The sequence below is a fragment of the Stegostoma tigrinum genome, chromosome 25 (assembly GCF_030684315.1).
Source record: "Stegostoma tigrinum isolate sSteTig4 chromosome 25, sSteTig4.hap1, whole genome shotgun sequence".
NCBI classification, from domain to species: domain Eukaryota; kingdom Metazoa; phylum Chordata; class Chondrichthyes; order Orectolobiformes; family Stegostomatidae; genus Stegostoma; species Stegostoma tigrinum.
This window is the reverse complement of record NC_081378.1, coordinates 7181449-7206776: the sequence shown is the minus strand read 5'-3', so window position 1 is coordinate 7206776 and position 25328 is coordinate 7181449. Positions and strand designations below refer to the sequence as shown.

Below are 25328 nucleotides of genomic sequence, written 5' to 3'. Positions count from 1 at the left end.
TAATATGGCAGGGTGGTTTTCTTATTTTAAAACATCACCTCCTGTTAGTGCAAACTATTCTTGAGTAGTGTTTTCTGGTTTTCTTTCAGACTTCACTCAGTCGAGGTTTTACCAAAAATATGAAGTTGGAGGCTGTTTCCCTCAGTAACATGGCAGAAATATGTGTTGCTTCAATCACGAAAGTAAAAGGCCGATTAATGTGGCTTCACCTTGAAGGTAAGATTAATCAAAAACAGACTTGTTGAAACTTCTGTAGCTTTGTCTCATGACATGGCTCTGTTTGGTAAGTTGTTATGAGTATGATAGGAGGAGCACATTGGTAACGAAGCCCTGTTACTTCACAAGTCACACCCTTACTACAAAGGGTTTGATTCAATCGTCAAAACTGCTAAGCAGTTCTCTTTTAGTAAAATACACTGGCACCAGGTTTCTGTAGGCTTTGCATTTAAAATGATCAGTATCTCATATAGAATCTGGAATTAAATTTACTGTCTTTACTGACTGACTTGAACAATGATACAACAATCAGTACATTTTTAAATAATTTATTTTTCAAAACCAGTCTTACATCTTGTCTATCTAAAATATAATGTAGGATTAGAACTATTTCGTTTTTCCATCCCAAAGTAGAAAAATTGTGTTATATTTTTAAAAGCGTGAAAGCAAAACACCCTTTATTGGCTCATGGTGTGAAGACGTCTCTCAGTCCACCAGATCTCTGGTTGACAAAATCAAACTGCTGACACCCTTGGATAAAAGGAATACCTTTCAAATAGGGCTTTACTTCAGATGGAAATCATGCTGGATTCAAAGATAACATGGTATTGAGCTGGAGGAACATAGCAGGCCAGACAGTGTCAGAGGAGCAGGAAAGTTGATGTTTCAGGTCAGGACCCTTCTTCAGAAATGAGGAGGGGGAAGGGCGCTCATAAATAAATAGAGAGGAGGGCTGGGGCTGGGGAAGGTTAGTGGGATGGTGATAAGTGAGTGCAGGCAGGGAGTGGCAGGGATTGGTCAGTGAGGTGGGAGGAGCAGATAGGTGGGAAAGAAGATGGACAAGTTGTGTCGGATCAAGCAGGCGAGGTTGAGAGGGAGGGTTGGTCATGGGATGAGGCCGGAGGTGGGGAGATTTTGAAACTGGTAAAATCCACATTTATGCCATTGGGCTGTAGGCTCCTGAGGCGGAATATGAGGTGCTGCTCCTCCAGTTTGCAGTTGGTATCATTGTGACACTGGAGGAGGCCAGGATGGATGTGTCACCAAGAGTATGGGAGGGCGGGGTTTGTCATGAACAGAGCACAGGCACTGTACAAAGCGGTCTGTGAGCCTCTGCTTGGTCTCGCCGATGTGGAGGAGGCCACATTGGGAGCAGCGGATGCACATTAACGACCACATTAACGAATGTGCAGGTGAAACCTCTGTCTAATGTAGAAGGTTTGTTGAGTGCCTTGAATGGAATGAAGTGGGAGGTGTAGGGGCAGGTGTAGCACTTCCTGTGGTTGCAGGGAAAGGTGCCATGGGTAGCGCGGCTAGTGGTGAGTGTGGAGTGGATGAAGGAGTCATGGAGAGTGCGCTCCGTCCAGAAGGCAGACAAGGGTGGGGAGGGAAATATATCCTCTGTAGTGGGGTCAGATTGCAGGTGGTGGAAGTGGCAGAGAATGTTATGTTGGATGTGGTGGTTGGTTGGGTGACATAGGAGGACAAGGTGGGATTCTGTCTTTATTTTATTGTGGGGAGGGGATGTGAGCCAGAGGTGCAGGAAATGCAAGAGATGTGGTTGAGAGCATTTTGAACCACCGAAGGGGGGAAGTTGTGGCCCTTGAAATAAGACGACGTCTGGGATGTGTGGGAGTGGAATGCCCCATTTGGAGAGCAGATGTGGCGGAGGAATTGGGAGTAGGAGATTGCATTCTTGCAGGAAGGTGGGTGAGAGGAGGTGTAGTCTAGGTAGCCATGCGAGTCGGTGAGCTTGAAATAGATGTGGGTTTCAAGCGGTCACTAGAAATGAAGACCAGAGGCCCAGGAAGGAGAGGGAGGTACAGGAGATGGTCCAAGTGAACTTGAGGTTGGAGTGACAGGTGTTAGTAAAGTTGATTGAACTGTTCAAGCTTCTCGTGGGAGCTCGAGGCAGCGCCAATACTGTCGTCGATGTAGCGGAGGGAGAGGTGGGAGATAGTGCCAGTGTAGCAATGGAAGAGATAACAAAGTGTGAAGCTGGATGAACACAGCAGGCCAAGCAGCACCTCAGAAGCACAAAAGCTGAAGTTTTGGGCCTAGACTCTTCATCAGAACTAGGCCCGAAACGTCAGCTTTTGTGCTCCTGAGATGCTGCTTGGCCTGCTGTGTTCATCCAGCTTCACACTTTGATATCTTGGATTCTCCAGCATCTGCAGTCCCCATTATCTCTGATAGCAATGGAAGAGAGACTGTTTCAAGTATCTTGCAAAGAGGCAGGCATAGCTTGAGCCCATATGAGTTCCCATGGCCACTCCTTAGTCTGTAGGAAGTGGGAGGAGTTAAAGGAAAAGTTGTTAAGGATAAAGATGGGTTCGGTTAAGTGGATGTGGGTGTCGGTGGAAGGAGTCTTGTTGGACCTGTGGGAGAGGAAGAAGCAGACGGTTTTTTGGCCATCCACATGGGGTGTACCAGTGTACAGGGATTGGATGTCCGTAGTGAAGATGAGGTGTTGAGAGTCAGGAAATTGGAAGTCGTGGAGGGTGTGGGTGATGTCACGGAAGCAGGTGGGGACATTCAATCCTTGGTTAGTGGTCACAGTTCAGCTTTTCAGGGTTTACAAGGTAATCAAAATCCTGAAGTGTGGAAACTTTATCAGGTTGTCAAGTACTTCGCACAAGGGAGGTGGAGAGAAAATCTTAAAGCCCAAATGCTGCTTTGGAGATTTTGTTTCCTCCTCCTTTAGCCTTCTTGAGGTTTGTGAAACCAAACACCAAGTCCAGAAGGGGTTGCTCGGCAACCGTAAGCTCAGCACCTCCACCATAATCTCTTCCAAAGTCAGGCTTTCCAGTAATTAAAGGCTATAAACTTCATTGGTTATCTCAATGAAAAATTTGCTGCAATCCCTTTCCAATGTTGCTTGACTTTGTGTAACCAGTCATGTTAAACCATTGACCTAATTTCCATGGGTTCCCTTTAAACTTTTGTTCAAAACATTTTTTTAATCCAGGAAGTGTCCGAACAGTTGAGTATTTTCCAATTCTCCTCATAGTCCATTAGTGTAAATGTGTATTTCCAATACTACAAAAGCCAAGTTTCATGCACTAATATTTATTATTTTGAAATATAAAATAAAGAACAAAGAAAATTACAGCACAGGAACAGGCCCTTTGGCCCTCCAAACCTGCGCCGATCGAGATCCTCTGTCCAAACCTGCCATCTATTTTCTAAGGGTCAGTTTCCCTTTGCTTCCTGCCCATCCATGTACCTGTCCAGATACATCTTAAAAGACACTATCGTGTCTGTGTCTACCACCTCCGCTGGCAACACATTCCAGGCACCCACCACCCTCTGCGTAAAGAACTTTCTACGCATGTCACCCATAAACTTTCCTCCTCTGACTTTGAACTCATGAGTCCCAGTAATTGACACCCCACTCCAGGGGGAAAAAGCTTCTTGCTATCCACTTTGTCTATACCCCTCATGATTTTGTAGACCACAGTCAGGTTCCCCCTCAATCTCTGTCTTTCTAATGAAAATAATCCTAATCTACTCAACCTTTCTTCATAGCTAGCGCCCTTCATACCAGGCAACATCCTGGTGAACCTCCACTGCACCCTCTCCAAAGCATCCACATCCTTTTGATAATGTCGCGACCAGAACTGTACGCAGTACTCTAAATGTGACCGAAACAAAGTCTTATACAACTGTAACATGACCTGCCAACTCTTGCACTCAATACCCTGTCCGATGAAGGAAAGCATGCCCTATGTCTTTTCGACCACTCTATTGACCTGCGTTGCCACCTTCAGGGAACAATGGACCTGAACACCCAGATCTCTCTGTGCATCAATTTTCCCCAGGACTTTTCCATTTACTGTATAGTTCGCTCTTGAATTGGATCTTCCAAAATACATCACCTCGCATTTACCCGGATTGAACTCCATCTGCCATTTATCTGCGCAACTCTCCAATCTATCTATATTCTGCTGTAATCTCTGACAGTCCCCTTCACTCTCTGCTACTCTACCAATCTTTTTGTCATCTGCAAACTTGCTAATCAGACCACCTATACCTTCCTCCAAATCATTTACGTATATCACAAACAACAGTGGTCCCGGCACAGATCCCGGTGGAACATCACAGGTCTCCAATTTGAGAAACCCCCTTCCACTACTACTGTCTGTCTCCTGTTGCCTAGCCAGTGTGTTTTTAATCCATCAAGCTAGCATACCCTGGACCCCATGTGACTTCACTTTCTCCATCAGCTTGCCATGGGGAACCTTATCAAACGCCTTATTGAAGTCCATATTAAAAATGTATTGATTGTTGTATCATTGTTCAAGTCATCCAGTAAAGACAGTAAGTTTAGTTCTAGATTTGATCACTTAAGTCATACTGACCCACAATAACAAACATTTTCAGGAAACAAACATTTCAAATAGGACTGTAATACTGTGTTCTAGTTCTACGTTTTAAGGTTCGCTTTTGTGTTCAGTTGCCTTTTGTTGAGATCAATGCAACTTCAACTCAGGTGAGTTTTCTGACTACACTTTTTGGTCGTGACAGTGAGTAGGGACAGTCCTGAGCTTTGAATGTTCCAGACTATATCTAAAAGAAATGCAACCCTCAATTGGTAAGCTACAGTCCAGTTTTAATGTCAGGAATAAATATATAGGACGTGAACAGTGTTTGGCATGCACAAAACTGAACCCATTGAACAGTTGGTTAAAATTGAGCCACTCCTTTCCAAAGTTGTTCTGATTCATTGAATTGCTGGCATTCAAGATATTTGAATTATATTTATATGGCAAACTGCATGAACAGATGCACTTAGAAAAATTAAAAGTTCGGCAGTGATGCAGTTGAATGGCAGAGAAGCTGTTAAGATCCAGATGCCCTGTTAGATTAGATTAGATTCCCTGCAGTGTGGAAACAGGCCCTTCGGCCCAACAAATCCACACTGCCCCTTGAAGCATCCCACCCAGACCCATCCCTCTATAACCCACACACCTCTGAACACTACGGGCAATTTTAGCATGGCCAATTCACCTAGCCTGCACATCTTTTGGACTGTGGGAGGAAACCCACGCAGATGCAGGGAGAATGTGCAAACTCCACACAGACAGTCGCCCGAGGCTGGAATCAAACCCGGGTCCCTGGCGCTGTGAGGCTGCAGTGCTAACCACTGAGCCCTGAGCCTTACTGTTCCTATTTCTTATGTTACCAGGCTCAGTTGAGTTTTTGAATGTCATTCAAACACAGGAGTACCTCACATCTTCAGACCAATTTTGCTTTTATGGAGTGGAAGCACAGTTGTAGTGAAAACTATAGAATGTGAGACAGCATGATTCAATGACACAGACCTGCATCGCCAATGGAATGAAATGACCGACTTTGGAGGCAGCCAGACAATCACGTGCTTCCGTCACCTAGGTTCCTGTAATGTATCTGCATTACTGCAGACTCTCGGCTAGAAAGACCTTTGCCTCTATCATATCTGCCTCCTGACACCACTGGATACTGTCCTCTCCTGGGGTTGAGCAGATGTCTGGTCTCCGGCAGTCCTCCCACTGCTTACAGCTTGGAGCTTTTCTTCCTTGAGCAGATCCAGAAGTGGTCACTGTATTGGGCCCCTAACATTCTAAACCCGATCGTCCCACCTTGGTGTCACTATCTGAGCTGATGGAGTGGTGTACGAGACAGGCTTACTGATGCATCCTCTGAAGCCTTGGAATACTGTTCCTCAGAGCTGAAGATGTGGTTTTGGGCAAAGATACTTGCTTCTTCCCGGAGGTTGTAGATATCTCAATAGCATCTACAAAGCAAAAAAGATAAGGTGTCACAGCCAATGGTTTGAAATGTAGCACTGTGAAGCAAGTGGTGTGTAATGGATGACTGGGTTAATGAGAGAGTTGTTGTGGAATGATTTAGTTGGTGGTACATGGATGTCTTGACTTCACAACAGGTGTGGATCCAATCTTCTCCTCTGTATTACTACACGATCACAATCTCTTCATGTGTTATCATCTTGTAATTAGCCATATATGATCTGTTCAGATATTACATCACAATAATTATGGACAAATGGCAGAACTGTTCGTATGCAGTGGAATCTACTGCTCCTGAAAAGACTCTAATCGAATCAAAAAACTGTTAATAATCCACTTGATCTTTAGTCTTGTGGTTTACAGCCATGTGATTGGTCTTATGGTTTATACTGTGATCCTATAATGAGGTCAGTGCCTCGAATCATCCTTTAATGTCCACCATTACAACACATTTTATACAATTTATGTTTCATTATCTTCTCAAATAAAACATCTTTCTGTAAATTCAAATGCATAGAATATTTTTCACATGTTGTACACCATCATGGCTGGTATGTTCATCTTCTGGACTGTTCAGTGATCTCCTAAACATTCAGAGCTTGTACATCTCATAGAGGTTGTGTTATGCACTGACTAAATAACAAATATTTTCTTAAACAAGTGGCAGTCACTATTAGAAAACAATACTTTAAAAAATTTACAGCCATTTGGACAAATCTGGACATTTGATGCTGGGATACCAATGCTGCCAATCAGTGTGAAATCCCTTTCAACTACAGAGAGAGCCTGGCAAAACAGCTCCTCAGTTTATCATTGGGAATATCTTTCAATTTTTTCAATATGAAAGGACAACTCTGAAGATAGAATTTGTTTTCATTGTAGTAATGATAGGAAAGATCAGAGGAATAGATCCCAATTTTTTATTTAGCTTGGATTGCCAAGGACATAGAAATAAACAAAGTAGCTTCAAATGGACTTTAATTTCACACACTCTTCACCAAAACCGTCAACAAAGGTTAGTATTTTGGATAAAGTCTGCAGATAGAAAAGAAATGCTTTAAATTCAGTAAGTATTCATGCAGTCTATCTGAGGAATAATTTGACTGTGAATATTTATAAATATTACAAAATATAAATGATCGATTAGCAGGTGAAGCAGGAAAAATCCTAAACAATATTTATGTGCCCTACGTATACAGTTTTAACCTCAAAGTTACCTCCATCTACAATTCCAATACTTGCTGCACCTGATTTAAAGCAAAGAAGATGCATGGCACAAAAGAATCAAGAATTTTCCTAACTAATTCTTCAGTGGCTTCAGCGTGCTCCTGGGTCACCTGAAAACCAAAGCAGTCAACCAGCTGACTTCCAGTCAGGCAACCTGTAATTGTCAAATGACATATGCAGCGGAACTCACACTCTCTACAACGAAACCCTCTAGTTGTCACTAGATCCAATATATATTCAGGTTTATGTGTGTATAATGCCTCAAAATTTAATGTTGATTAGATTTTGGGTATTAGTGATTTTAAAAGAAATTACAGGATTAAATGTTGTAATGACAAATATTTCTTAGTAAAGATAATGATTACAAGTCAACATTTGAAAAAAGCATTTAATCGCCCTGAAAACTAGGTTTTACAGAACTTCATTTGATTTTATCCAGAATTCTTGAGAGAAAATGTGATATTTTAGTATGAGATCTTATAAATTGGACTGGCATTTAATTGTTTAATATGATGATATTATTTTACTATGCATGATTTTATTCTGCCATTGCTGTCTGGTATTTTGATACAAGACACAGTAGGAAATAGCAAGAATTACTTTATTTACTCCTTTAGTGCTGTTCCTTAACTTTTGTGCTGTGTATTTTTAGACTTTCACAATCAAAAAGTAGTTGGCTACATCGACAACTTCCCATTTTGTGGGGTTGGAATCTTTGGTATACCACTGGGGATCTTCCTTACTTGCTCAAAAGGAGGTGACAGGCTGATCTAGAATTGGGTTAATTCCAACAGTTACAGGAAGCAGCTGTTAATTGGCTATTAATTGAGAATCCCTTATTTTTTTTTCAAACTGTGGCCTGAAGTTCGTCTCTCCCTCATATTTCCCCATGAGGGGAAACGCCCTTTCACCATCAACGCTATCAAGCCCTCTGCTGATATTTTACACTTCAATAAGATCACATTTCAATGGATGCAAGTTCAACATGACCAAGATTTCCTTGTAAGGCAATCCTGATTTGACAAAGTTCACTGACAGCAATAATGATTATTAACTGTTTAAGAGTTAAATCCATTCCAGTTACTGTGAAATGAAAAGCAAACGATACAGTAGACTCGGAGACGATGTTTTCTCTGTGGGCAGTGTAGTATGAGAGGTTAGACTTTTAGGATAAGGGGAAATCAGATGTAAAATCAAGATGAGGAGAAAGCACTACTTTCAAAAGGTTGTGAATCTGTGAAACTCACTACTCTAGAGTGCAGTGGATTGAGTAAATTTAAGGAGGAGACAAGCCAATTTTTAATTAGTTACAGGTTGAAAGATTGTGGGAAGTAGGCAGAAAAGTGGCGTTAAGGCTAAGATGAAATCAACCGTGATTGTATTGAAAAGCAGAGCAGGCTTGAGGGGCTGAATTGGGTACTCATGCTCCTACTTCTTATGTATCCCTTTCATCATATGAAATAGCTAAGTGAACCTTTTCTGTACTGCTTCTGATGCAATAATATCCTTTCTTAAATAACAAGATCGAAATTGCACCAATGTGCTGCATTAGATTATCTCTGTAGCTTTCTCACAAGCCCTTTTTTTGAACTGTATACCTCAGCCTACGATGTAATTACTAGCAGGGGACCTATAAAAACTCCCAAAAGGGAATTGTCATTTTTTTTTCTTTTGTATCTCACCCTGCATCATGACCTTTCATAACTAAGGTCATCTCTTTCACTATCATATGAATGTCATTCTTCATTAATAGGCTATCAAACCATCTTATTTTTCCTCTCTTGTCTTTATGAAATACACCTCTCTTTCAATATTCATGTCTCAGCCCTTTAAAAGTCCATAAAGTATTTATAATGCTGCTACTGAACAGATTCAGAAACCGAAGAAAACTTTCTTATTGGACTGCGTGCCCAGAAATATTTGTGATTGCTTTTTATATTGCAGATTAAAGGTAGAACTGGTATTTTTGACAGTGCAGACTTAGTGGACCAGAGGTTGTCTTTAGTACTTTATGATTCTGATTCTAGTACAGTGCCATTTCTGAAAATTTGGTGTAACAGCATATTAAACTTTAAAAATGGTATGCTTTAGCATTAAGCAGAATAAATCCTCAGAGCAAATTGCATGGACATTTATAATGATGAAAATGTGAATAAAGTTCAACTTGATGTCATGAGCAAGAGTCATATTAATGTTCCCTCATACAAGTTATAGATTTATTTTCTTTCCACAGTAACTGGAATGGATTTAACTATTTAACATTTTGTGATTATTATAGCTGAAAGAGAATAAATATTGTAAACATTTTTCATGACATTAACTGCATGTATCTATGTATAATGAATTTAAACATCTGCTCAAACACAATCAATGTTTTCTCTTCTGACAAGGAAAGTTCATATTTAACCTGAACAAAAAAGTGCTGTAGTGGCTATCTTGCAGTTTGGCAGACTTTGTTGACTGCTCAACTGCATACTGAGAATCACAGCAACCAGGCCCAAATAACTCAAAATCAGCAAAATATCATTTGATTTTAGACTGTGAAAACTAAAATTGTATCTAGCTCATGGAAATCAGTATCCACCTTTATTTTTTGTTTTAATTTATAAAAATAAATGTGAACTCAGCCATTTCTCATGAAACTAAATTTCAAACCGAACCCGTTTCAGCACAACTGGCTCCATTTTGATTTCAGAATTATTCATGATTCCCTAGCCGTAACTTTCTGCACAGTTCTGACAAATATCTTGATCACATCTGTTACATTTCAGTTTATTATAAGTTTCAATTCTTTTCAATATGATACTGTTTTCTTCTGCAATTCCTGTCATGTTTCTGTATAAAGTTTTACCAAAAATCAGTTTTTATTTAAATTAAAATGCAATTTACACTTAGTGTGTTACATTTAATATTTGTACAAGTTAGTGTTAGCAACTCTTTGTAGCTCTGTTTGCCTTCAGTAATGGAACATAGGTTGCAGTCACAGCCCAGCGCTTTGGATCACATGCAGAACTACTCATGGTCTTAGTGGGGAGCTGTAAATGTTTGTGAACCTCCCAAGCATGTAGTTCAGAGTTACAAAAGGAAATGGCTGCTGTAACGCACATGCCGTTCTTACTGGGACAGGTACAGTGGCATTTATCATGGTGTGACCTTCATTAAAGAATAAATTAGATATTAATTTTGTTCAAGAGTAGAAAAGATGGCACTGCATTTCAGCAAGACAGAATTTTACCGTATTCTTCATTTTCTCTAAGCTCCTATTTCTTTCCTTTTCATTGTTATTTATTCATCTATGTAGTTTGTTTTTAGTGAATCAAGCAATATTCAAGTGGAATTTCCAAATTTACAAACTTTGAATGGAATTGAGTTGTATGTGAATCAGTTCAGTTTTTGTTAAATTGATTGTAAGTAATCATGTTTGAAAGAAACACCTGTAACAAGCTGGTCAGAATTTGGAATTCTCTGCCATTAACTGTTATTGAAGCAAAATCCACACATTCTTGTTAAAATTGAAAGTTATAATTGTTTGAAAAAGAGAATGTAAAAATTGTGACAAATCAGTAGGGCTATGTGATTGCTCACAGAAAAGTTCAAATTGTAGCATAGTTTTAAAAGGCCAATTAACCTGTTTTTATGCAGTAATTTTCTGATTGTAAAGCACACTGTAACAAGTACAATTAAAAATGACAAAGGAAATAACGTTTGCATTTTCTCCAGATTAAGTATAAATCAGAAGAGAAAATAATGAGAAGCATTGGACAGGCATCTTTTGTTTATCCTTATGATTTTATGCTTTGTCACTTGAAATGCCTGAAAGTATCATCAAGGCCTTTGAAGACGATCTCTTGCAAGTTGGTTGCTAAAATATAAGTTGGTAAACAAATGCTTTCAATCATCTGACTTACTTAAATGCAACTGGATTTTCACTTAGGTTTCTAACATTTTTCAAGGCATAGTCAGATTCTGAATTAGTGAAAGTTCTAAGAAAAAAACTGCTAACATTTTTATGGTACAAAATAAAGTTCTTAATCAAAGGTCAATATAGCAGCAGGTTTTTTTATAGCAGCTACATTTATAATATAAATCCCCTGTATTCCAGACTCTAAGAGATCTGTCCCCGAATACATTGTTGATGTAGACTCGATGGACATTTTCCCAGTTGGCTGGTGTGAAGCAAATGGATATCCATTAACCCCACCATATCGTGCAGTCTGTAAGTACTACTAAGAAAATGCATACTGTTAAATAATATCAAATTTGTAATAGCTTAACTTGTCAATCTTTTAGACACTGTTCATCCATTCTTTTACTTTGTGTAAGTATTAATCCAAACTAGATAAGTTTTATTCATGATACTGCAGCGATTTAAATTTAATATTCAAAGGTTGTGTGAATGACTCGCCATCAGTCAAGAGAGGGCTGACTGAGGACAACCATGCCCTTCCCTGCTCCAACAATTTCTGTATCTGGATCCATGAGCACTCCTGAATCTTGTAATGTAATACCAGCAACAGCTACCCTGTTCCCAGTCTCACTGCCAAGCAGTCAGGACCTGAAAGCAGCTGGTTGGATGCTGTTCTTGCTTTTGGAATTCGATTTTTGCATGACTTTTGGAAAAGGGTTAACATTGGTCTCTCGCTGGCTTTCTAGCAGAAAAATGAGACTCTCTTCGCCTCCTTTTAAATAGCCAAAGGACAGTCAAAACAGTGATCTCAGTGTGTTAATTTACAAAGACGGAAAATAGCGATTGTGCTTTAATTCAGTGTAAGTTAGGTGCATAGCCAATTTGTGGAGAAGAACTGAAATTACCATATATACTAGAGTACAAGTTGATCTCATGTAAAATTCGACCCCCATTTGTGGCCAGAAAAATCTTGAATTTTCCATATATCCAGTGTAAAGGTTGACCCTAGTTCTTCACCGATAACAGATCAACATTTGTGAGTCAAGGTATTATTCTGTACATAACTGTTAGGATAAGTGAATGATCAGGCAGACTGTATGGGAGTCGAGTGTCTGCTAACGTTTTTTTAATCAGAAATAAAAGCTTAAAATGTTAGTTTGAAAAACTAAAACAACAGTAGATGAGAGAAAATGGAGGGAAATAGAATAATTTGGAGTGAAAGTTTAAGATGCATCATGTCAGAGTCAAGCAGTCGTGGGATACAGTCTTAAACCTAGTTGAGGTTTTGAAATTTCTTCATCGTTTTGTGTAAAAATGCCCTCCAGAAAAAAACAAAATAAATTGCAACATTTAAACTGAAAGTAATTGAAGTTGCAGAGAAGACAAACATTGCAGCAGCAAGAGAATTTTGTGTTTCGAAGAAACTTGACAGGCTGGAGAAAGATATCAAACCAACTTCAGACAATGCCAAAACGAAAGTGTGCCATCAGAGGTAAACCTAGCAAGTGGCCACAATTGGAGAAAAGATGTTTTGAGTATGTACTTGAAAATCATCAAAATGGAAAATGTGTTACTCGTGAAGTCGTCCAAATCCATGCATGAAACAAATCAAAAAAGGATGAAATTTTGGATTTTAAGGCAAGTGCTCGATGGTGCACAAGGTCCATGAGAAGGCATGACTGAATACTTTGGCAGAGAACTAAGATTGCACAAAAGCTACCTGTTGAGCTCAAAGATAAGATATTGCAACTTCACCAGTTTGTAATCAGAAATCAGCAGAAGGAAGGCGACAAGTTATCATGAGTTAGAAACATGGACAAAACACCCATTATGCTCGACTTGCTGGAAGATCGAACTGTGAACCTAAACGAGAAAAAAATGTATTGATGAAAACCACTGGCCATGAGAAAAGTAGGTTTACTTCAGTTCTTTGTCATATTGCTAATGGCACTAAGTTAAAACCAGTGGCTGTTTTTGAGAGAAAAACTTTGCCAATGGAGAAATTTCCAAAAGAACTGTTGTCCATATGCACCCACAAGGCTGGATGAATGAAGATGAATATGGAAAATGGATAAAGGAAGTTTGGATTTTACAACCTGGTGGACTGCACAAAGAAAAGCATTTGCTTGTCTGTGACCAGATCAGATCACATCTAGAGAAGAATGTTGTTGATAACATTTGAACATGTAGCAATGAAGTAGCTATAATTCCCAGCGGACTTACAAGTGCTTTGCAACCAATGAATGTCAGTATCGATACGCCATTTACGGACATCATGAGAATGAAGTGGAATTGCCGATTGCATAATGGAAAAAAAACATACACAAAAGGAGCCAGTATGCAGGCTCCATCACTACCACTGATCTACGAATGGATTGTTGATTCATGGCAGGAAATAAAAGCTGACACTATGTTCAAATCATTTCAAGAAATGTGGAAGTTTGAAAGCATTGGATGATACAGAAGACGATAATCTATGGGATGACATAGATGAAGAAGAAGGGAATGTGCCGCCTCTAACTATGGACAGTGAAGAGGATCCATACAATGATATCATTCATTCTGATGATTATGAAGCTTTATTCAGTGCTGAAGATGTTGAACAGTGATTTTGCAGGATTTTAATGAACTTCTGTATTTGACATTAATTAATTTAAGATGTACAATGTAATTGTAATTTAAAGTCATCTGATATAACTACTTCACTTTTTGTATGTATAAGTAAAATCTTAACAATTCATTTTTGTTTCTATTGGCTTTATCTGGTAATTACCTTAATTCATTCATGTTTTTCTTCTTTATTTGTTAAGAGATCAATTGGGCTACTGCTAATGATAGTGTTTTGGACTGTAGCATGAATTTCAGCCCCTCAGAAGTAGTATCCATGACTGCACAAATTTAACCTGAAAAAAAAATTTAAAAATTCGACTTTTACGAACATATACAGTAACTCTTTTGAGGCTGTCAAGTGTAGGCCACTAAACAAACGTTTGCTTCGTGTAAAGGAGTTAATTATGGATGTGCTTTCAACTACTAAGACCTGCGTAACAATATGTGACAATCCAGGATTTTCCACTGGAGGCATGTGATACCTGTTGTGGTCAGCTGTGTAGGTATTAGTGGAAAGCCTATACAACAGGAAGGTACAACGCATCCAGAGACACTCGTTACATACCTTAAGGACATATCTGAAATGACCGCCAGATTACCCTGCACCCCCTACCCCAAGAATCATGGTAGCCCACAACCAACAGCTACACTACGACAGCTACTGATGAGAATGAAGGATCCAACAACTACAACTAACAGAACTAGCTTTATTTACAAGATTCATTGCAAAGACTGCCAAAAATATTACATATGGTATACCGGAAGGAAACTAGCCGTCAGGAATCATGAACATCGACTATTTACCAAGAAACATGACTAACTATCACTCATTTCAATACACATGGACAAAGAGGGACACCAATTTGACTGGGTCAATGTATCTATCCTAGGTAAGCCAAGCAAAGATACACACAAGAATTCCTGGAGGCCTGGCTATCAAATCGGAGCTCCATTAACAAACATGAAGAGCTGGACCCCATATACTAAGAAACCACTAAAAAACAAATCTGGAAGTGATGCCATCCACTCCAACAAACCAAGACACATAAATAGCAAGTGGGACAGAACACTGACACTCACCAGAGGCTCATTCATGATATTACCTAGCATGGTGACAAAACATTTGCAAACAAACTTACCAGTTCAGCGGGCAAGCCAACAACCATTATCACTCATTCTTCTAACTGAGTATAGGCCTAGCCTATACCTAGGCACAACCTCACCTCCATGGAGGAAGAAAATCTCTCTGTGACTGCACCAACTTATTAAACTTGCTCTGGAGTGCTTCCAATGCTAATATTTCATTCTTCTGGTAAGGAAACTAAAACATTATTATAGGTCGAGTCTGGTTTGTGCCGGCATTGGAACCCACCTCCCAACTCAACCTGACTTAGTGAAAGTCCAGGCCAATGGCTTTATATTTTTTCTAATATTTACAAAGATATTACAGCTGTTCCAAGACTGGATATCGGGCACAAATCTGACAGCACAGATGGTGAATAAAATTGGTGAAACAATAGACCTCTATTGCCATTGCCTGTTGTCAGTAAGCATCTTTTTATAAACTGATATTGACATTTGTATAATTCATTTTGTTGTGTGAACAAAATTAATGCAATATCTGTCATAAGAAACTGAACATTAAAGTCAATGGTAGGAAAATGGTACAAGCCAGATATGAGTGGAACTGCTCATTCATTATTGCTCATGAAAACTTATTGTTGAACATCAAGTTCATCCACATGAACTTTTAAAGCAAAACTGTCCACCTTTTGTTTTCTCCAGAGGTAGATCTCTGGTTTTACGTGTAGGTTGTGTAAAACACATTGCAACTCAATGAATTGAATCAAAATACAATAGATGATCCTTCTTTCTATCAATTGACAGGTCCAAAGCAGAAGAAAATTGCAATAGTTCAACCAGAAAAACAGTAAGTTAAGAATTGATTCAGAGATAGTAGGAACTGCAGATGCTGGAGAATCTGAGGTAACAAGGTGGAGAGCTGGATGAACACAGCAGGCCAAGCAGCATCAGAGGAGCAGGAAGGCCGATGTTTCGGGCCTAGACCCTGCTTCAGAAATGGGGGAGGGGAAGGAGGCTCTGAAATAAATAGGGAGAGAGTGGGAGGCAGATATAAGATTGTTAGAGGAGAAGATAGGTGGAGAGGAGACAGACAGGTCAAGGGGGCAGCCAGTAAAGGTCAGTGTAGATGGAGATTTAGGGAAGAGATAGGTCAGTCCAGGGAGGACAGACAGACAGGTCAAGGGGGCAGGATGAGATGAGTAAGTAGAAGATGGGGGTGGGGCTTGAGGTGGGAGGAGGGATAGATGAGAGGAAAGACAGTTGAGGGAGGTGGACAAGCTGGGCTGGTTTTGGGATGCGGTAGGGAGAAGGGAGATTTTGAAGCTTGTGAAGTCCACGTTGATGCAATTGGGCTGCAGGGTTCCCAAGCGGAATATGAGGTGCTGTTCCTGCAACCTTCGGGTGGCATCGTTGTGGCACTGGAGACAGCCCAGGATGGGCATTTCATCTGGGGAATGGGAGAGGGAGTTGAAATGGTTTGTGACTGGGAGGTGCAGTTGTTTAGTGTGAACCACGCGTAGGTGTTCTGCAGAACGGTCCCCAAGCCTCCACTTGGTTTCCCTAATGTAAAGGAGGCCACAACGGGAACAGCGGATACAGTATACCACATTGGCGGATGTGCAGGTGAACATCTGCTTGAAAGTCTTCTTGGGGCCTGGGATGGAGGTGAGGGGTGAGGTGTAGGGGCAGGCGTAGCACTTCCTGCGGTTGCAGGGAAAAGTGCTGGGTGTAGTGGGGCTGGAGGGGAGTGTGGAGCGGACAAGAGAGTCCTGGAAAGAGTGGTCCCTCTTGAAAGCAGACAAGGGGAGCAAAAAATGCCTTTGGTGGTTGGGTCAGATTATAAATGGCAGAAGTATCGGAGGATGATGCGTTGGATCTGGAGGTTCGTGGGGTGGCACGTGAGGACGAGGGGTCAAGGGGGCAGCCAGTAAAGGTGAGTGTAGATGGAGATTTAGGGAAGAGATAGGTCAGTCCAGGGAGGAGGGGGTGTGAGGGATGAGTTGCAGGAAATATGGGAGACACGGTCGAGGGCGTTCTTTACCACTGAGTGGGGAACGTGGCGACCTTGAAAAACGAGGACATCTGAGATGTATGGGAGTGGAATGCCTCAACCTGGGAGCAGATGCAGCGAAAGAATTAGGAATAGGGGATGGCATTTTTGAAGGAAGGTGGGTGGGAGGAGGTGTATTCTAGGTAGCAGTGGGTGTCGGTGGGCTTGAAATGGACATCAGTTTCCAGGTGGTTGCCAGAGATGGAAACCGAGAGGCCCAAGAAGGAGAGAGAGGTATCAGAGATGGTCCAGGTGAACTTAAGGTTGGGGTGGAAGATGTTGGTGAAGTGGATGAACTGTTTGACCTCCTCGTGGGAGCACGAGGCGGCGCTGATACAGTCATCAATGTAACGGAGGAAGAGGTGAGGTTTAGGGTTAGTGTAGCTACGGAGGACCGCAACCTCCCCGCCTCAGTGGTCAAGAATTTCATCTACTTCTACTGCTCAGCCCAGCCCAGCTTGTCCCCGCTTCCCTAACCTGTCCTTCCTCTCACCTAACGTCTTCTCCCACCTCAAGCCCCACCCCCATCTCCTACCTACTAACCTCATCCCCTTGACGTGTCCATCCTCCCTGGACTGACCTATGCCCTCCCTAACTCCCCACCTACGCTCACCTTTACTAGCTGTATCCCGCCTCTTTGAGCTGTCTGTCTCCTCTCCACCTATCTTCTCTTCTATACATCTTCTATCCGCCTCCCCCCCTTATTTATTTCGGAGCCCCATTCCCCTCCCCCATTTCTGAAGAAGGATCTGCGTCCAAAATGTCAGCCTTCCTGCTCCTCTGATGCTGCTTGGCCAGCTGTCTTCATGCAGCTCTAAGCCTTGTTGTTTCCAGTTAAACATTGAATTGGAACCAATTTTTCAATACCATTTGTTGTCCTAAGCAGAAATCTATTGCGCTACAAAGCTTCCTTGTCAATTGTATCATGCTTGTAGTTAGTGATTTGGATTGGAGATTGACATTGCTGCTTTATTTAAATTTCTGACAGCTTTGTAATGTCACTTTTTATAACCATTGACTCATTGGAACAGTGTCAGCTACACTAATGTGTAATCTGATTTTATTTCTAAATTATATATTTTAATTATTTCTGTACTTTGTCAGAAATCTCTTGCAGTGTCTAAAAATAATTATTTCAGGTCACGTATGTTTTGCTGCAATGCTTTTTTTTTCTAAAAGGCAAATTCTCATTTCAATTAGATTAGATTCCCTACAGTGTGGAAACAGGCCCTTTGGACTAACAAGTCTACACCGCCTCTTGGAGCATCCCACCCAGACCCATCCCCCTGTAACCCACACCCCTGAACACTACGGGCAATTTAGCATGGCCAGTCCACCTAACCTGTACATCTTCGGACTGTGGGAGGAAACCGGAGCACCCGAAGGAAACACACGCAGACACGGGGAGAATGTGCAAACTCCGCACACAGTTACCTGAGGCTGGAATTGAACCCAGGTCCCTGGCGTTGTGAGGCTGCAGTGCTAACTGCTGAGCCACCGTGCCGCCATTGATATGTTGTCAGAAAAAGGGAAAGGCTTAGCCCATGTGTGGGGGCAGGCATGCTCGGTGTCAACCATCTTGCCACCCGCAACACCAAGAAAACTTGCTATAACGAGTGCCTGTGATTCTGAAAAGGACTGACTGGTCAACAGTGGAGAGCTTCTTGATGCATCATAGGTCTCGACAGTGACATCCCAGCTCACCAAAAGGGTTGGCAATTTTTGGACCCTGAGGACTATTGATCGATACTTTCTCTTCAGAGGATACCAAACAGGAAACTCATCTTTTTTCAATTCCTTATCACAAAATAAAAATGATGGGGAGAAGTGGGACAGGGTGGTTGAATGCAAGGGCAGGGTGTAGCCACCCTATAGTTCCCCATCTGTACTGCCAAACCCCCCAAGAATGGGGAAAATGGAACCCTGCAACAAAGACAAATCTCTCTGGTTAAGTTGTAGTGAAGGTTTTCTCAACTGGAAGATGGCAACTGCCCATTAATTGAATACTTCAGGGCATTAATTGGTGAGTCAAAATTCCAGTGCTCCTTCCTACTCAACACTTCGCAAGGATTGCATAAAGACGTCAAGTATCTCTGCAAGACCAACTTGTCCAATTATTTCCACTTTTGTCACATCCAGACAGGGTGAAATTACACCCGTTGTTTTATTATTTGTTGCTACAAATTAGTCCTTCTCTTAAGATCTGTCTTCCAGTTTTACAATACACCTTTTTTTTGCAGTCTAACCTTCATTTTAAAACCAACTCAGTCAAAACTGTTGGCTTAGTAGGTTTATGAAGCATTGGTGATTTTTTTCATTACTGTTAACCTGCTTTTCTAATCAACCTGTTCAGGTATATTGTTGCGCACACCTGGAGCAGGTGGCACTTGAATCCATGGCTCCCTGGTGTTATAAAGTGGAGATTGCCGCCGAACCGCACCCCTCTCCAAAAACCATGGCTAAACCCTCTCCCAATAATCTATTAAAAGAACCCCCCAAATCTGTTATAAAGGAGTAGTTAGATAAAATAAAGGCCCAACACTCACTTTTATAATCAACAAGTAACAGTTTATATATCTAAGTGTAACAGTGAATGAATTAACTAAACTAATAACAAACTGAATAAACCCATTCTAACTACTAACTATTCCAGAGTAAAACAAGATTATAATGGTATGTTGCTCCAATAAATTCAAGTCCCACATGTATAACATTTTTAAAAATTAGAATTTAATCTCTCAAAATTACAGCCAGGTTGTGTCTTCTGGAATGTTGTTTGCCTTCAAAGTCTTCTGTCAGGAATGCCTTCCCAGTGAATCCTTCTGTCAGGAATGTCTTCTCCATCGAAAAATGTGGGAACGTTAACTATTTGTGCCTCTACACAGCCCCTATCTATTCCCTGCCTATTCATATATCTATCAAGATATCGCACAGGGGCTAGTTCCAAGATTTGTACCTAAGATGTCGCCATAAGGGGCAGACATTGTAAAAGCTTTTCGCAGTGGAGTACATGTGATAATAAAGAATATTCTACTCTATATTCTATTCCATTAATAACCTAAGAGCCCATGATGTTGAAGGTAGTATATTAGCATAGACAAAGCATTGGCTAATTAATAAAAGGCAGAGAGTTGGCGTAAGGCGACATCTTCATGCTGACAAACTGTAACTAGTAGTGTGCCACAGGGATCAGCACTAGAGCCATTATTATTATCATACATATCAATGACTTGAGGAAAGTGACTGTACTAGAGCCAGGTTTGCTGACAACATAAAGTTAGGTGAGAAGTCAAGTGGTGATGCTGACACAAGGAGTCTTCAGAGAGATTATGGACAGGTTAATTGGGTGGGGAAAAACCTGGAGGATGGAGTTTAATGTGAAGATGATGCAGTTTGGCAGGAAATCTAGAGAAACGGAATATTATTTAAGTGGAAAATGTTTGCTGAAAGCTACAGAGCACAGGGATTTGAGTTCTTTATCCAGGAGTCAAAAAAGCTATAACATATAAGTTCAATGGGTAATAGGAAAAGCTAATGGAATGTTGGCCTTTGTTTCAGAGGGAATGGAACATAAAAGTAGAGGAGTGTAGCTAAAACTTAGCAAGGCACTAATCAGACCACAGCTGGAATACTGTGAACAACTTTGGGCTGTTTACCTTAGGAAAATATGCTAGTATTGGAAACAGTCCAGAGAAGATTCACTACATTGATACTAGGTGTTAGGGGTTTGTCTTATGAGGAGTGATTCATTATTTTGGGCCATAATGATTAGAATACAGAAGAATGAGAGGTGACTTCATTGAATCACGTAAGATTCTTTAAAGGTCTTGACTGGGTAGATGCGGAAAGGTTGTTACCCCTTGTGGGAGAGCCCTGGATCAGAGGGCATATTTTCAGAATAAGTGTTTGCACATTCAATACAGAGATTAGGAATTTCTTCTCTGAGGGTAGTGATGAATCTGTGAGATTCTTTACCACATAGGGTTGTTGACTCTGGGTGATTAAGTATAGTCGAGGCTGAGAGACAGCTTTGTAATCATTAAGGGAATCAAGGGATCTGGGGAAAACACAGGCAAGTAGAATTTGAAGACTATCAAATCAGCTGTGATCTCATTGCATGCAAGAGCAGATTCAGTAAGCTGAATGGCCTATTGTCACTCCAATGTCCAATGATCTTGTGAAAACTAATTTGGAAAATGTGTACATCACGTGAGACCTGCATTAGGTTGGACTATGATGATTCAAGTTACCAGTGGCACTCATTGCTTAGGTTCACATCTAAATTAGGTGAATACTAGAGAGATGCTTTGGCTCATGTGAGGAGAAAATAGAATTGATTCACTGAGGTAGAACATTATGAAATTGAGACACGAAAGACTAGTAGAAGAATAGAGAATTTATTTCCCTTTTACTGCCCAGACCAGCTTAACGACCAGCACTAAATGTCGCTTTTTTAATTAGAAAGAACGTATTAGCTTTAAAATTTATAAAGGCAGTCTTCTTAAGTATAAGATTTTTAGGAAAATCAGGGTTTAAATGCAGTTTTCTTTGAAGTCATAAGGGAGGCAAATCTGAATAAATTTTCAAACATAATGGTTTAAAATCCATAGATTAAAAGAAATTGCAAGAAATCTATTGATAGATCTGTAATGAAAACAACTACCAACGACAATAAACTGCTGTTTTCCGATGTCTTCATGATACAATAAGGAAGCAACTCATTTCTGTTTTATGTCTTCACGACAATTGTTTGAGAAGAACTCATGAGAAGGCCATAAACCTGTGCAATGCCGCTCTATCCCTAAAGCATCTATTGGCTGGTTGACCTGTCAATGAATTTAAATTTAGAAATATAAATATATAACAATTCAATCCAAAGAAAGTAACTGTTTATTGAATTAATCAAAAACCATTACAGTTTGGTTCAGATTGGCAGAATTTGCTAGTATAACAATTCACTGTATGTATAGCAACTCAGTTAAGAGTAATGCTGCATGAAAAGTCTTGTAAATTCTTAGTTTTTGGATAGTTTGACTTTTAGAAGAGAAGTCTGAGTCTAGTTCCATGATTGCAGTATGCTTTACATTTTCACACCCGAGGGGAAACAGATTGCATTGGACCAGTACGATCAGGACATCACCACAGAGTAGCTGGTCTGCTCAAATGAACAGTATAACTGTTTTTTTTAAATTCCTGGGTTGTAGCAATAGTTCCAAACTTGCAGTTCTGAACTTTACTTTTTTTGTTTCTAATGATAGACTTCATGCCATACCTGTGGAACCTGTCCCACATGAGTCTTGTCCTATAACATCAGAAGGTGGTAAGTTACTAATTGAAGAATATTGATTAAATAACAGCGTCCAATGATCTAAATGCATAGGAATCAAGGTTGGTTGGAGTGATTAAAAGGCTAATTTTAATCTAACATGTCCAGGGGAACTAGGCAGTGTTAGGTCAAACATCCTTTTTACATCCTGCTTGATTTCTTTCCAGCAGATAGTAGTGTAGGTCACAATTACACCCAGCAGTTAAAATGAAATATCCACACCAATGATCCAACATTATGATTTAGGGCAAGTTGAGCAAGCTTAAGTTCAACAACCTAGAGAGATTAAAAAAAAGGTTGACTATAACAAAGCAACTTCAGAAACTGGAAAGTAAAGCAGTCAGTAGGAAAATAAAATATGATTACAAATTTGTTCAAATTAATGCGTACTAACTGAAAATATTTTTGTGTTTTTTTTTATAATTCTTGTCAGGTCATGTTAAATGCCATTATGCTAGGCTGGATGAATTGGTGTACTAAAAGATGAGCTCAGTGGGCAAAACACCATTTCCTCCCCTTGAATTATTTTAAGAACATAAGAACTAGGAGCAGGAGTAGGCCATCTGGCCCCTCGTGCCTGCCCTGCAATTTAATAAGATCATGGCTGATTTTTGAGACTCAGCTCCACTTACCCCCCAGCTTACCGTAACCCTTAACTCCTTTACTGTTCAAAAATTTATCTAGCCTTGCCTTAAAAACATTCAGTGATGTACATTCAACCACTTCACTGGCCAGGGAATTCCACAGATTCACAACTGTTTGGGTGAAGAAGTTCCTCCTGTCCTCAGCCCTACATCTGCTTCCCTTTATTTTGAGGTGATGCCCTCTAGTCCTAGTTTTACCTGCTAACAGAAACAAACTCCCTGCCTCCACCTTTTCTATTCCCTTCATAATCTTGTATGCTTCTACAAGATTTCCCCTCATTCTTCTGAATTCCAATGAGTATAATCCCAGTCTACTCAGTTTCTTCTCATAATCCAACCCACTCAACTCTGGAATCAACCAAATGAATCTCCTCTGCATCCCAAAACCAGACCAGCTTGTCCCCGCCTGCCTAACCTGTTCTTCCTCTCAACAATCCCCTCCTCCCACCTCAAGCCGCACCTCCATTTCCTACCTACTAACCTCATCCCGCCCCCTTGACCTGTCCATCTTCCCCAGACTGACCTTTCCCCTCCCTACCTAGGCCGCCCCCGCCCCCCCCCCCACATACTCTCCACCTATCTTATCCTCTATCCATCTTTGGTCCGCCTCCCCCTCTGTCTCTTTATTTCAGAATCCTGTCCCCATCCCCCTTTTCTGATGAAGGGTCTAGGCCCGAAACGTCAGCTTTGTGCTGCTAAGATGCTGCTTGGCCTGCTGTGTTCATCCAGCTCCACAGTTTGTTATCTCGGATTCTCCATCATCTGCAATTCCCATTATCTCTCCTCTGCACCCTGTCCAGTGCTAGTATATCTCTTCTCAATAAGGAGACCAAAACTGCACGCAGTACTCCAGGTGTGGCCTCACCAGGACCCTACGCAGCTGCAGCATAGCCTCCCTGTGTTTAAACTCTATCCCTCGATCCCTTGCCTTTTTCATCATCTGCTGCACCTGTAATCCTACCTTCAGCGATTCATGCACAAGGACACCCAAGTCCCTTTGCACAGCAGCGTGCTACAGTTTTTCATTATTTAAAACATAGTCCATTTTACTGTTATTCCTACCAAAATGGATGAACTCACACTTATCAACATTGTACTCCATCTGCCAGACCTCTGCCCACTCACTTAGACAATCTGTATCCCTCTGCAGACTTTCAGTATCTTCTGCACACTTTGCTATACCACCCATCTTAGTCAGCTGCAAATTTTGACACACCACACTTAGGCCCCAACTCCAAATCTTCTGTGTAAATTGTAAACAATTGCAGTCCTAACATTGATCCCTGAGGCACACCACTAGCTACTGACTGCTAACCAGAAAACACCCATTTACCCTACTGTTTGCTTTCTACTGGTCAACCAGTCCTCTATCCAAGCCAATACATTACCTGTAATACCGTGCAAATTTATCTTATGTAGCAGCCTTTGGTGTGGCACCTTGTCAAATGCCTTCCGGAAATCCAGATACACCACATCCACAGGTTCCCCATTGTCCACCATGCAAATAATGTCCTCAAAGAATTTCACCAAAGTAGTTAAACATGACCTACCCTTCAGAAACCCATGCTGGGTGTTCCCAATGGGACAATTTACATCCAGATGTCTTGCTACTTCCTCCTTAATGATAGATTCAAGCATTTTCCCCACTACTGAAGTTAAGCAAACTGGCCTATAGTTACCTGTTTTTTGTCTACTTCCTTTTTTTAAACAGTGGTGTCACATTGGCTGTTTTCCAATCTGCGGGACCCACCCCAGAGTCCAGTGAATTTTGTTAAATAGTTACTAGTGCATTTGCTGTTTCCCACATCACCTCTTTTAGTACCTTGGGATGCATTTAATCAGGGCCAGGACACTTGTCTACCTTTAGCCCCGTTAGTTTGCCCAGCACTGCCTCCTTAGTGATAACGATTGTTTCTAGGTCCTCACCTGCTATAACCTTCTTCCCATTAGTTTTTGGCATGTTATTTGTGTCTTCCACAGTGAAGACCAACATGAAATAACTGTTTAATGTCTCAGATATTTCCTCATTCCCAGTTATTAAATTGGTTATCTCCTCCTCTGAAGGACCAACGTTTACCTTCGTCACTCTTTTACAATTTACATATTTATAGAAACTTTTGCTGCCTGTTTTTATGTTCTGAGCTAGTTTACTTTCATAATCTATCTTACTTTTCTTTATAACTTTTTTTGTGACTTTCTGTTGGCCTTTACAGTTTTCCCAGTCTACTAGCTTCCCACTACTCTTTGATTTTTTGTTTGTTTCTTTTCAGTGTGATACTTTCCTTTATTTCTTTAGACATCCATGTCTGGCTCTCTCTTTTCGTGCAGTTCTTCCTTATCACTGGAATGTACTTCTGCTGAGCACTGAGAAAAATTGTTTTGAAATTCCTCCAATGTTCTTCAATTGACCCACCATAAAGTTTTTGCTCCCATTCTACCTTAGTTAACTCCTTCTTCCTCATCCTTCATAGCCTCT

General features: G+C 40.7%; 1 protein-coding gene across 2 annotated transcripts in view; it reads left to right on the top strand.

Moving 5' to 3' along the window:
- Positions 1 to 25328, top strand: part of sfmbt2 (Scm like with four mbt domains 2) — a 196876-nt gene that overhangs the window by 135595 nt on the left and 35953 nt on the right. For both annotated transcript variants that reach the window (XM_048553832.2, XM_048553833.2), the window contains exons 12-15: positions 90 to 216; positions 11335 to 11448; positions 15637 to 15679; positions 22141 to 22202. In XM_048553832.2, coding sequence (XP_048409789.1) covers positions 90 to 216; positions 11335 to 11448; positions 15637 to 15679; positions 22141 to 22202 — 346 coding nt within the window. The remainder of the gene's footprint in view (positions 1 to 89; positions 217 to 11334; positions 11449 to 15636; positions 15680 to 22140; positions 22203 to 25328) is intronic.